General features: G+C 41.3%; 1 protein-coding gene across 1 annotated transcript in view; it reads left to right on the top strand.

Annotated features, from left to right (window-relative positions):
• NBAS (NBAS subunit of NRZ tethering complex) overlaps nucleotides 1-12,501 on the top strand; it is a 975,710-nt gene extending 963,209 nt beyond the window's left edge. The window contains exon 52 of the mRNA XM_040348578.1: nucleotides 11,714-12,501. Within this exon, the coding sequence (XP_040204512.1) occupies nucleotides 11,714-11,989 (276 nt within the window). The 3' untranslated portion in view covers nucleotides 11,990-12,501. The remainder of the gene's footprint in view (nucleotides 1-11,713) is intronic.
• The last annotated feature ends 424 nt before the right edge of the window (nucleotides 12,502-12,925 follow it).

Raw genomic sequence — 12,925 nt, 5'->3', positions numbered from 1 at the left:
CGCGCCTAATTTAAATGGCACATGCCCATTTGAATTGGCCCGCCTTGCGCCGGAGGCCGCTGGTGTAGTTTTCATCGCAAGTGCTTTGTGAATCAGGCACTTGCGATGAAAACTTGCGGCGGTGTAACGTATCTACGATACGTTACGCCGCCGCAGTTCTATGTGAATCTGGCCCATAGAAACCCAAGAACAAAAACATAGAATTTTGCAACTTATCAGACCTTAGATAAGGTGGCTGCTTTATTTTATTTATTTATTTTCAGCCCTTTTTGTTTTTTATTGTCACCTGGTGATTCTACCAGTAACACACTTCCTGTAGTCGGGTGACAACACTCTCTGTCTATGGAGGAGCCAGCAGTGATGTTATGCTATGACACAAAGTGTTTTTGGTGTACATAACACCTCCCCTCTCCTCATCTTAATAACTTTTACACACTTTGTTTGATCAGACTTTATTGCTACAAATGGAGCAGACAACTGAATGAATATATATACATTTATACTAAATTTATTATAATTAAAATCACATATGTTAAAGGAAGTACCACACATTTTATTGATCCCCCTGTATATGGGCAACCTATAGTACACAAATGGTACTCAGATTATTTTGATGAGCCAAGAGAAAGAGATAGAAGGTTGACGCATTTCACTTTAAATGCTTCCTCAGGACCTCGTACTCTTGGAGCAGTCTATGTAAAAAAAATATATACAAAATCAATACACTGTAATATCTTCAACCATCAATAACAAATCAATTTCATATATCATTGCTACAAAATAGCTCTATACACATACCTATATGTAATGTACATTGTGCCCCAGGGACACAAGGACTGGCACAATGGAATCAATAACTGTAAGCGCAAAAGGCAGTGCAATTGTAAATATATAAATGGATAATCATATATATTCCATATAGAGTTAGTGATTTGTGGCTAGTGGCAGCAGCTCTCCTCAGAGAATGCCAACTCTGTAATTTGGGATGACAAAGAAGAAAACACAGGAAGTGCCACCTAAGTGTAGTATTTAAAAACATGTATTATAAACTGTGTTTTAAATACTACTGTACACTGGTAGGTGTAAGGTGGTGCTTCTTCTGTTTTCCCCTTTCTCACACAAGGACTGGCATACAGCTGATGGAGAGTGGTGGCAAATTCCAAGTCGAGGCAGATAAAAACATATTACTTTTTCAACAATGAGTACAATATCTTCCAAAAGAGACTAGATATGTTAAAATAGATCCAACTATAGTACACCATATACATCCAGGGAGAATTACTATGGGAGGGGAAATAGATATTTTTTGCGATATAAATGGATGTGGTACATTTTTGAGCAGCCAAGCTCATTTTGGTCTATTCTCATCTTAATAACTTAAAGTGGATGTAAACCCGATTCATGAAATTTGAGTTGAGCCCACATATCTGCAGTATTTTGTTATCTCTTTTCAATGAGCCAAGTCTTATAGCTCTCTTCTGAAGGTTCCTCTGTTATCAGCATGAGAACTCCTGACATATTTTTTTACTTTTTAGACAAAAGCAGCCTGAAACTTTTGTCAAAGGAGGTTGCTAAAATAGAGTAGCAGAGAGCAGCTCCTATTACAAAACAGCTCTGAGAGTCTTTGCCTATGATGAGAGGGGGGGGGGTGTGCCTTTCTTCCAATCAGCAATGTTAACTATCTTGGCTGTATGCCCAGACATCACACTCTGTGTTAACCAGGAAGAGAAAATCTCCTAACAGGATCTTAACTTTCTAAACCAGGTATCCTCAAACTACGGCCCTCCAGCTCTTGTAGAACTACACATCCCATGAGGCATTGTAACATACTGACATTCACAGACATGACTCGGAATGGTGGGAATTGTAGTTTCTGAACAAGTGGAGGGCCGTAGTTTGAAGACCCATGTTCTAAACAGTATATAAATGTGAAGACAGCAGATATACATATAAAACCTATGTAAGGAGATTTGGTTAATCTGTGTATCATCTGAGGCTGTTCACTTCACTGCGTGTATGGAGGGTTTACATCAACTTTAAGGGTAGGTGTTCTGTAGTTCATAGAGGTAGCCTGGACTGGAAGATGAAATAGCACTACAGAATACATAGGAGAGCACTGGATTTCTGGCAGGATTACCTTTAATTTTTATGGTGTGCCTGAAGCCCAGCTTTGAAGTTTTGTTGTCTTCACACAGATAAACTGCATCACCTAAAACACACCACCATCCAATACTCATAATATATTTGTGAAACCTGTACAAAGTAAAATATCATGTGTTCAGATTTTGGCATGGTTTAGTAACTGAATTCGAATATCTGACTATAATCTGAACAAAAAAAAAACATCTCTGCAAGCTGCAAGTCTCATCGGCATTCCCACATAGATATATAAAGTGAGCTTGTACTTCTTATGTGTCATTTTCTGCCATTGTAATACAGGAGCTGTGAGTCGTGTAAGATGCTGGGTTTTGTACAATGTATTTCATTTTGAGACTGTTCCACCCGATCTGTTCATCTTCTCTGCATGAAATACAGACACGGATCAAAGGCTTACTCCACATTTCTCCATTTCTTCTCATTAACCTTTTTACCATGCAAGATTGTAGAGAAAGAAAAAAAAGTAGATTTCTCTTTCTTTATATATTTAGAGCATGAAGAGCTCATCAGAAGCTTTTACCAAAGGGGGGTGCTCAATAGTGACTGTTCTCATCCCTTTACTAAGCCACCTGCTACACAGATGGGCTATATGTAGACAGGGCCACTTGAAACCAAAGCAATGGACACTCTATCACATCAAGATTTAAAGTGAATATGTCAGCTGCCACTTAGTGCCTTATGCCTACTCATTCCAGGAACATATACAAAATAGGAGCAAAGGGAACACAAAAGGACGCCAATCTAAGTGTAGCAATAGGAAACCTTTACTAGATAAAAAAAACAATTGGTAAATCACTCAAAAGGACTACAGTCGGGGCTTATCTTGAATATCGTCAAGCTGGCAGCTCAGATGTGCTCCAGGGATCTGTTCACTTCAGTTAAAGGGGTTGTAAAGGTACCTGTTTTTTTACCTTAATGCATTCTATGCATTAAGGTGAAAAAACATCCAACGATTAGCGGCCCCCCAGCCCCCTCCCGCTTACTTACCTGAGCCCTCGAAAGTCCCACGTGGTGAAAGTGCTGGCTTCTCGGCCGGGCTTCTCGGTTCTTCTCGGCTGGGTTTCTCAGTTCTTCTCATCCGGGCTTCTCGGTTCTTCTCGGCTCATTCATTGGATGATTGATAGCAGCGCAGCCATTGGCTCCCGCTGCTGTCAATCAAATCAATGACACAGCACGCCGGGGGCGGGGCCGAGTGATACAGTTGGCACCTATGGCTGCTGTATCACGGGAGCACATCTGCAAGCTAACCCCCTTGGGAGAGAGCTTCCCAGAAGGGGGTTAGCTCTTGTGGGGAGGAGCCGAGACAGCCGCCGAGGGACCCCAGAAGACGAGGATCAGGGCCACTCTGTGCAAAACGAGCTGCACAGTGGAGGTAAGTATGGTATGTTTGTTATTTAAAAAAAAAAGGGAAATTTACAACCCCTTTAAGAGTGCTACCAGCTGGCAGTGGAAAGAAACCAGGAAGTGGCCATAACAAGCAAACAGACATACTAGGATACAAATAAAACATATGGAGGGTATAGAACATAAAATAGCATCAATACTGTAAACCAATACATTCATAATTATATAAAAAGGTTGTATAAAAATAATAGTAAATTGAAGAGTGTACCCTCCACATATGCTAGGAAACTTGCCTAGGGTATAAATAATTCCCTTGCATCTGATCACGTAGGCTTGACAAAGAAGCTGGGCGGTTTAGAAATAGGTAGTGACGCCCCCTCACAGCTGAAAGGTGTGACATAATTTCTGGTCCGGCCTTGCACTCCAAGGTGGTTTCACTTCCTGGTTTTAGCCACTTCCTGGTGTCTTTCCATTACCCAGCTAACAGCGGTGATAGAGCACTCTTGTCTGGAATAACAGACCCCTGCAGCACATCTGAGCTGGTGGTTTGATGGTATTCATGTGCTGACTGTCATCCTTTTGAGTGAGTTGCCAGTTGTCTTTTTTTTTGTTATCTAATGAAAGTTTTCTCTTATGACCTGGGAAAAGTGTGTGGGCCGCTCAGACTTGATTGGGAGGGGGAATGTCCACAGTACATCCGCAGCTGCTGCTAGAGTGCTGACAGGGGATGGAGTCTTTCCTGGCTCCTGCAAAGGTTTAAGACAGGAAGGGTACCCTGGAAGTCACACATCTATGGTGTCCTACTGCAATTAATGGAGTGGCAACCTCAGCCTGGACTCCAACCAGGCCACAGATTCTCTTCAGTCTGTGAGGTGCTGCAGCTAATGTACACTGGAATTATCCCTTGATGGGCTATGAAGGACTGTATTATCCCTTTCCATAAATGCATAAAGGTCCTATAATTGCTATACATTTGTCTCGTGTTTATTGTGCAATAATTCATTTTTTTCATTGAATTTTTTTCTTTCATATACTAGGTAAGATACTTTGGTGTTTAATGATGCAGTCAAAATGGAAAATAAAGTGTATCTAAAGCTATATTTAGAGCAGTCAGGTTTTTATTGTCGTCTGTCTTTCCCCGGGAAGTTTTGCCCTTTCTGTTCATCCTGGTGGCTGTTGTCACCAGATTAGCAACTACATTGCACCAATCAGCAGGGCTTGCTGATTGGTGCACCGTACTGCTGACATGTCGGACCTCTGTATGGACCCAGCTGCTCCCACACAGAGAGTTACGATTCTTGCGTGCAGCTTCTTATACCACACAGTTTTGCCCAGTGCTGGTTGAAACAGGCATTGTAATTATTAATGCTGGTCAACAATGTTCACAGTTTCTCTTCAGTTGGACTTGAGCTCTCATATGTGTATATACCTTATGGACTAGAGCAATTTTTACATTTCCACTTTGGGCCTATTTATTAGTCCAGGTCCTGGAGTCGCTGGCTCCAAGGGGGTTTAAAGCCTCACTAAAGGGAACATGGCTATCGAAAAAATTTCTGGAAGGAATTCTGAAGTGGGCAAGGGAGGTTTGGGGGAAAGAGTAAGTCTTGCCTATACACACCGTTTAAGAAGACTATGTGCGCACATAGGGTGTAAGGTGTGCCTGGGCACACCCTAATCACCCTGTACTGTGCAGATTCCCCCTGCTGCCTGGCTGCAGAGAAAGAGACTGGGGAATCTATGTCCTCAGTCCCTTTCTCTGTCTCAAAAGTTAGACATCAGGGGTCTGTTTAGACCACTGATATTTCACCAAAGCCCCTCAACAGGGCTCCTAAAAAATATATATATATATATATATATATATATATATATATATATGTGTGTATATATACATATATATATATATATATATATATATGTGTGTATATATACATATATATATATATATATATATATATATATATATATATATATATATTAAAAATAAAATTGTAAAAAAATAATAATAATAATACAAATAAAGACACTGACACCAATCTCTGCCCTGCTGACAAAGCCCTACTGACTTGCCCACTGCCATATACGGTATATTACACACGCATGTGTGTTTGAGCTTTGGTGTGCACACCCTAATGCCATAGGCTGCGCACACCTATGGTATGTATATATACTAATATGCAGACAATCAATTATACAGTATCTACTGTAACAAAAGTGAGTACATACCTCACATTTTTGTAAATATTTTATTCTATCTTTTCATGTGACAACACTGAAGAAATGAAAATGTAAATGTAAAGTAGTGAGTGTACAGCTTGTATAACAGTTTTAATTTGCTGTCCCCTCAAAATAACTCAACACACAGCCATTAATGTCTAAAGCGATGGCAACAAAAGTGAGTACACCCCTAAATGAAAATGTCCAAATTGGGCCCAAAGTGTCAATATTTTGTGTGGCCATTATTATTTTGCAGCACTGCCTTAACCTTCTTGGGTGTGGAGCTTGACTGTAGGCAAGACGCACTTGTCTTTGTACTCCTCACTGGTTGCCACCACACACGCTTGACACCAATCTGAACCAAACAAGTTTATCTTGGTCTCATCAGACCACAGGACACGGTTCCAGTAATCCATGTCCTTAGTCTGCTTGTTTTCAGCAAACTGTTTGCGGGCTTTCTTGTGCATCTTCTTTAGAAGAGGCTTACTTCTGGGATGACAGCCATGCAGACCAATTTGATGCAGTGTGTGGCATATGGTCTGAGCACTGAGAGGCTGAACTCCCACCCCTTCAACCTCTGAAGCATTGCTGGCAGCACTCATATATCTATTTCTTAAAGACAACCTCTACATATGACGCTGAACACGTGCACTCAACTTCTTTGGTCGACCATGGCAAGGCCTGTTCTGAGTGAAACTGGTTAAACTGCTGTATGGTCTTGGCCAGTGTGCTGCAGCTCTGTTTCAGGGTCTTGGCAATCTTCTTATAGCCTAGGCCATCTTTATGTAGAGCAACAATTTTTATTTTCAGATCTTCAGAGAGTTCTTTGCCATGAGGTGCCATGTTGAGCTTCCAGTGACCAGTATGAGAGAGTGAGAGTGATAACACCAAAATTAACACACCTGCTCCCTATTCACACCTGATACCTTGTAACATTAACGAGTTACATAACACTGGGAAGGGAAAATGGCTAATTGGGCCAAATATGGACATTTTCACTTAGTGGTGTACTCACTTTTGTTGCCTGTGGTTTAGACATTAATGGCTGTGTGTTGAGTTATTTTGAGGGGACAGGCAAATTGACACTGTTATACAAGCTGTACACTCACTACTTTACATTGTAGCAAAGTGTAATTTCTTCAGTGTTGTCACATGAAAAGATATAATAAAATATTTACAAAAATGTGAGGAGTGTACTCACTTCTGTGAGATACTGTATATAAATAAAAACTGTAAATAAAGTCTGAAGACACATATGCTAAATTACATCACATGTGAATAAAGTGCAATAGTGCAAACAAAAAATGTATATAGAACTGGATTTCATCAAAGAAAGTCCCATGGGCGAAAAGAGTGTTTGGAAATGATGATCATACACCTGACGGCGTGACACCCATCACCATAATAAAAAATGGAGGCTTACCGGAAAGCCAGTGACGCCTTTTACTCCGATAGGTCACACAACGCTTGGTTGGATCTCTGATCCGCTGAAAACAAAATCTGGACGTTCCTCTCCTATGGTTGTGGATTGTATACACCAGGAGGTTCAAAGCAACTAAGGATACAGAATGCAGTATTAGGAAGCCTCGATAGAAGAATATTTAGGAGACAAAAAGACTCCACATAGTGCTATACTGTCTCAACATCCGGTTTATTAAACAGTACACTTACTGTACATAAAAGTCCAAGCTATGAGACTGTCACAATCCACAGATCAAACAGATAAAATCCTTGTGAGTTTCAAGCAGCGATCGCGCAGTTGCAGCAGCATGTGTACGTGACTATCCCGGCGATCGTTTCGTCATAAATGACATCATCGGGGTGACTAATGTGTGTGTTTCACAAGCATTGACAATTTATATAAAGCATGTCTCCAATATATCCGCAGCAATTTCTTGCTTTAAAAAATAAAAATCTGCAAAAGTCAGCTAATAATAAGTATCGCTGAATTGTACAGAGTGTTTCTCCTAAATCTCTACAGTTCAGAGACTTATTACACCTGCGGGAGACCCTTTCATTCTCTTCCCACACGTTTCAAGTCTTGAAACTCTAGGATACTTCTAGTCTGGAGGTGTTATGATGTTTGATTCTCTGAATGTACCACGGATACAAAAAAAATCGTTAACATCTGATGTCAGCTTTCCCCTTTTAATTTACACATTATTAAAATTGCTCATCTGAAACATTTGCAAAGAGAAAGCATTAAAAACCTTGTTTCCGGAAGCCTGAGGAGTTTGTAAAAGAAGTAATGTGTACTTGGTAATTACCAGGCTTACTTGTTTCCTTACAACATCCTGAGAACAGCAAATGACAAAGGCTTTAAAAGCACCTTGGGGTGTAATTTCTGTATGTTAAGTCACCAAACAGTCATTTTCGTAATGTATTTTCTTCAACCTAGAACTACAAATTAGGGAACTGAAATAAGTTGTGGAAAATAGGGAGAAGATGGGAAAAAAATGCTCAAGATATTTTCAAAAAATAAAAGCATCACACAGATGATCACCTTCAGTTTTAGCTGGAGGGCTTTTAGGTTGAAATATAGACATTCATATTAATAGAAAGTGCCCTTTGAATTCAGTTTTTGATTATGTTGTATATCAGCATTTGCTTCTATAATCATATTGTTAGTACCTTCTCTTCCCTGGCAGCCTTCATCACATGAAAGGATCATTGATCTGTTCTCAGTGGCATACTTGTGTATCATCCACACAAACCTGTTTGAAGTACATGTGAACCATACAATCCATTTACGTTTCCCTTTAAACCACTATACGTAAATAATATCCTATTAAAGGCCTGATTCATATCTATGCATTTTTTGTGCTTTTTGCAGTTTTGCACTACAAAACATGTTCCACAGGAAACCATGTAAAATGGGCTGTAGTGCAAATCTGCAAAATGCAAAAAGCACAACAAATGCATAGATGTGAATCAGGCCTTAAAGCAGGGGTTCACCCTAAAAAAAAAAAAATATTGGTCTACCATCCATTCCAGCATACTAGCGTCAGCTACAGTATGCCTTTATTTATTTTTTTTGGCTCTGTACTTACAGTTTAATCCTTTAGTTTAGTTTCAGACTCCTGCGGGGAGTAGGCATTCCTATGAAGAGGGGAACATGATTGACGGCCGGCTATGGCGCGTCACACGTTCCGAAAATAGCCAAAATAGGACTCGGAGCTATACGGCGCCTGCGCAGTCAGCTCCTAGTCTGTGCGCAGGCGCCGTAGAGCGCCGTGAAGAGCCGAGTCCTACTCTGGCTATTTTCGGAACGCGTGACGCGCCATAGCCGGCCGTCAATCATGTTCCCCTCTTAATAGGAACGCCTATTCCCCGTGGGAGTCTGAAACGAAAGTGACGGATTAAACAGTAAGTACAGCGCAAAAAAATAAAAAAAGCCATACGGTAGCTGACGCTAGTATGCTGGTTTGGATGGTACATTGTTGTTTTTTAGGGTGAACCTCCGCTTTAAGTAGATGTAATCTCAGTCAGTTAAATCTCATATAATATTTAGATTACAATCAAACTTTTAGGTAAATCTGTTAAACACATTCCATATCCATCATTATAAAAGGAGTGCAGATCCATATAGTTTGTTTTCATTTAGAAAGTAACTACAACCTTGAGCAGAAAAACCTGTCCCCTGCCAGCATGATGTAGAAGAACTTTTGGGTCTTAATGTGCATGCAGTGGTCCATTTGCTATTGCTCTCCAATTAACATGGGGCATGAGTTTTTCTGATTGCAGAGCTATAGGTGTGGCCCAGCAGGGGGAGGGGGGTGTCAATATAATGCAGCATATAGGCAGGGGACAGGTGACGTAAAAAAAGTTACACCCAAGCACTTAAAATCTCCCTCCCAAAAATGTTTGAGGCCCCCACATACATGATTATACAAGTGTAAATGCATGCATAGGAGGACGGGGTGTGCCTACATGCAAAAATGTTGATTGTGCTACACATTTTATATATCGCCGTGCATGCCAGAGTGAGATTAATAAATAAATAAGGCCTATTATTCATGGTTAACTCTAAACCAATGACCTGTAGGGGCTTTTAAAGCATGGCCTGTGAAAAATATCATCTTAATTATTTATTTAGCAATAACATGAGGTGGGCAGATTTCTGCCAGTCACATGTTGTGTCACGCCCCTCCAGCCTCTATCTTGGGATAACAAGAAGGTGAAGCCTCCATCCATCAAGATGTAATGTCAAACCCCTATTGTGTTTAGCTGGGTACTGGGCATGGATGAGGAAGTGGGCTGTCATTTTCCACTCTATGCTCACATGGGCTGCTCAGATGTAATGGGGAGGAAATGTTCAGGGTAGAAACGCACTGAAAACTGAGCATCTGATCCACGCCGAGCTATACTTCATTATAATAGTCCAGCTTTGGGACGCTGGTGTTGGGCATTCTTGGCGTGCACGCCCCTCCCCTTTGCCCCACCTCTCTTTCCCACTCTGAACTTTCTTTCTTTCCTTTCTTCCTTCCTTCCTTTTCCTTCCTTTTTAGACTTTCCTTCCTTCCCTTCCGTTCCCTTCCTTCCTTTCCTTCCATCTCTTCCTTCCGCTTATTCACAGCCTGCAACAAAGTTACTTGGCTCATTGACATCTACTCTAACTTGCATGCTTTGTATACTGTTGGACCCTCAGCAGCTACATTCCAGCTGTCCAACTCCTCGGCAATTACAAAAAGTCAATAAAAATCTATTGAAAGTGAAAACTGAGCATGTGCAGTAGCTGCTAACACTGCTCTGCAAAATTCCCAACTGCAGTGGGAAATGGACAGGAGCAGGAGATAGAGAGTAGCAGGATCCACCAGATTTTTTGCAGAATACAGAAATCGAATCCCATTGTGAGTATAAACAGCATGTAATACAGCATTTATTGATAGTTTTTAATGATGCTGGTTTAATGACACTTCAAGCCTTCAAAGAAGGATCCGTCTCATATTGTCCTCCTATGTTTGTCCCTTTTGAGCATGTTTTCTGGGCAGCATCTGAGAAAAATCTGAAGTATTATGTTAAGGAAGGTCAAAATCACTCAAAAGCCCTCCAGTGAAATTAAAGAACAACGGGTGCCTGTTCCTATACTTCTCTCCTATAAATCTATAATAAGGCCCCATACACACGAGAGGATTTATCCGCGAATACGGTCCAGCGGACCTTTTCCGCGGATAAATCCTCTCGAGGATTTCAGCGGATTTCCATGCGATGGAGTGTACTCACCATTGCATTGAAATCCGCGCCGAAATCCTCTGGCGATGACGTGTCGCGCCGTCGCCGTGATTATGACGCGGCGACGTGCGCGACGCTGTCATATAAGGAATTCCACGCATGCGTCAAATCATTACGACGCATGCGGGGGATCCCTTCGGACGGATGGATCCGGTGAGTCTATACAGACCAGCGGATCCATCCGTTGGGATGGATTCCAGCAGATAGATTTGTTTAGCATGTCAGCAATTATTCGATCTGCTGGAATCCATCCCAGGGGAGAAATATCCGCGGAAACAGATCCGCTGGAGTGTACACACCATAGGATCTATCCGCTGAAACCCATTCGCTGGGATTTTTCAGCGGATGGATTCTATCGTGTGTATGGGGCCTAAGAGTTTATTCCACACTAGGAACTGTAGCTGGAAATTTCTTTTGAATGTCAGAGCATCACAGGGTCAGACATCTGGATCTGACATACTACATTAAACATGCATTACATGTGCAGTATAGTGCTGTAAAAGACGTAGGTTGGTTGGACATGCAGAGAGAAATGATTATGTGTTGTGTTGTCTGTGCAGTTTTGCAGAGTATCTTCTCTCTCTATTACATCCTGGAAATGTGATGCTCTGAGTCATGAAAGGAGCGGAGATTTGTTACTAAGAATAGAACACTTTTGTGGCAAGGCTTTTGTCTGTTGGCTCTTGCAGGAGGCTGCAACATACAAAGAAGAAAACGTGCAATCTTACATTTTTCTTACCAGTGTTTTTCCGTTTCCTCTTTTTAGGTCAATGACTCCAACTGTGACTCCGAAATCCTCTGTCTGCTCTTGGATGCCAAGCTGATGGTAAAATGCATAGGCACCGTCTACTACCCGCATCTGGTTAACCACTTACTGGCCAAGCAAGAGGATGGCCAGTGGGATGTTGAGGAAATTGCAAAACAGCTTCATAGTTCTGGACACAACGCAGAGGCTGGGTCCCTTTTAATGTCTTACAGGGGGACGCATCCTGCTCTCCGAACCTTCAGTTCTGCTCTCTCCAGTCTTAAGCGCTGGTTATAGATACACAAGCCAAGTGGTGCCACAGAAAGAAGAGCTGAGAAGAGTTTCATCAATGGCTCTTTGGTAGAGCATTTCTTTTCTGCCTAACATGACTGTAACAGGTTGAGGTTGGCTTTTCAGCCATGCTTCTGCTGTCGTATGATGAAGTAAATTCTCCATATATTTCTAATAAACATTTTACCAGAAGGGGCAAAGGAATTAGTATATCCATGGACTGGTTTCTGCAGACAGTATATAGAGTATAAGCTTTCTCTGTTTACATCAGGGGCTTTACTCACAGAGCTGGATTTGGATGGGAATGTTGGCACCAGGGTTTGAGAAATAGAAGATCATATCCTGCTGCTCTAATTATTATGCTTTAAAGCTATAGGTTCCTATAATATATGTCCTCTGTACAGAGTGCAGAGTGTTATTTCTTACTGACTGAAATGTGAATATCACTGATCTCTATGCAGCCCAGATCAGTTTGCTCAAAACGCGTAGACCTGTAATAAATAAACAATAGAGTCTTACATCTGATAATAGCCACTATATCAGGCATATGCAATTAGCGGACCTCCAGCTGTTGCAGAACTACAAGTCCCATGAGGCATAGCAAGACTCTGACAGCCGCAAGCATGACACCCAGAGGCAGAAGCATGATGGGAATTGTAGTTTTGCAACATCTGGAGGTCCGCTAATTGCATATCCCTGCACTATATGATTGGAGATCCGCACTCACGTCCAGCTTTCACTATTGTGCTAATTAAAGTTTATGTCCAGCTAAAGCATATGTTCGTTTAATTTCAAATAGATTGTGGAAGGATTAGAACCTAGTTTGAGTTTTTACTGCTATCTAGAAGTGAGACAAAATCTGCAACAGAGATACAAACAGTGATAAGGTTCTTTTCTCCCCCCCCCCCCCCCCATCTTCTTTCATTTGAAAATTTTCCTTCA

Source organism: Rana temporaria, chromosome 4 (genome assembly GCF_905171775.1).
Source record: "Rana temporaria chromosome 4, aRanTem1.1, whole genome shotgun sequence".
NCBI classification, from domain to species: Eukaryota; Metazoa; Chordata; class Amphibia; order Anura; family Ranidae; genus Rana; species Rana temporaria.
The sequence above is the reverse complement of the archived record's forward strand: the minus strand, read 5'-3'. Positions and strand labels throughout refer to the sequence as shown.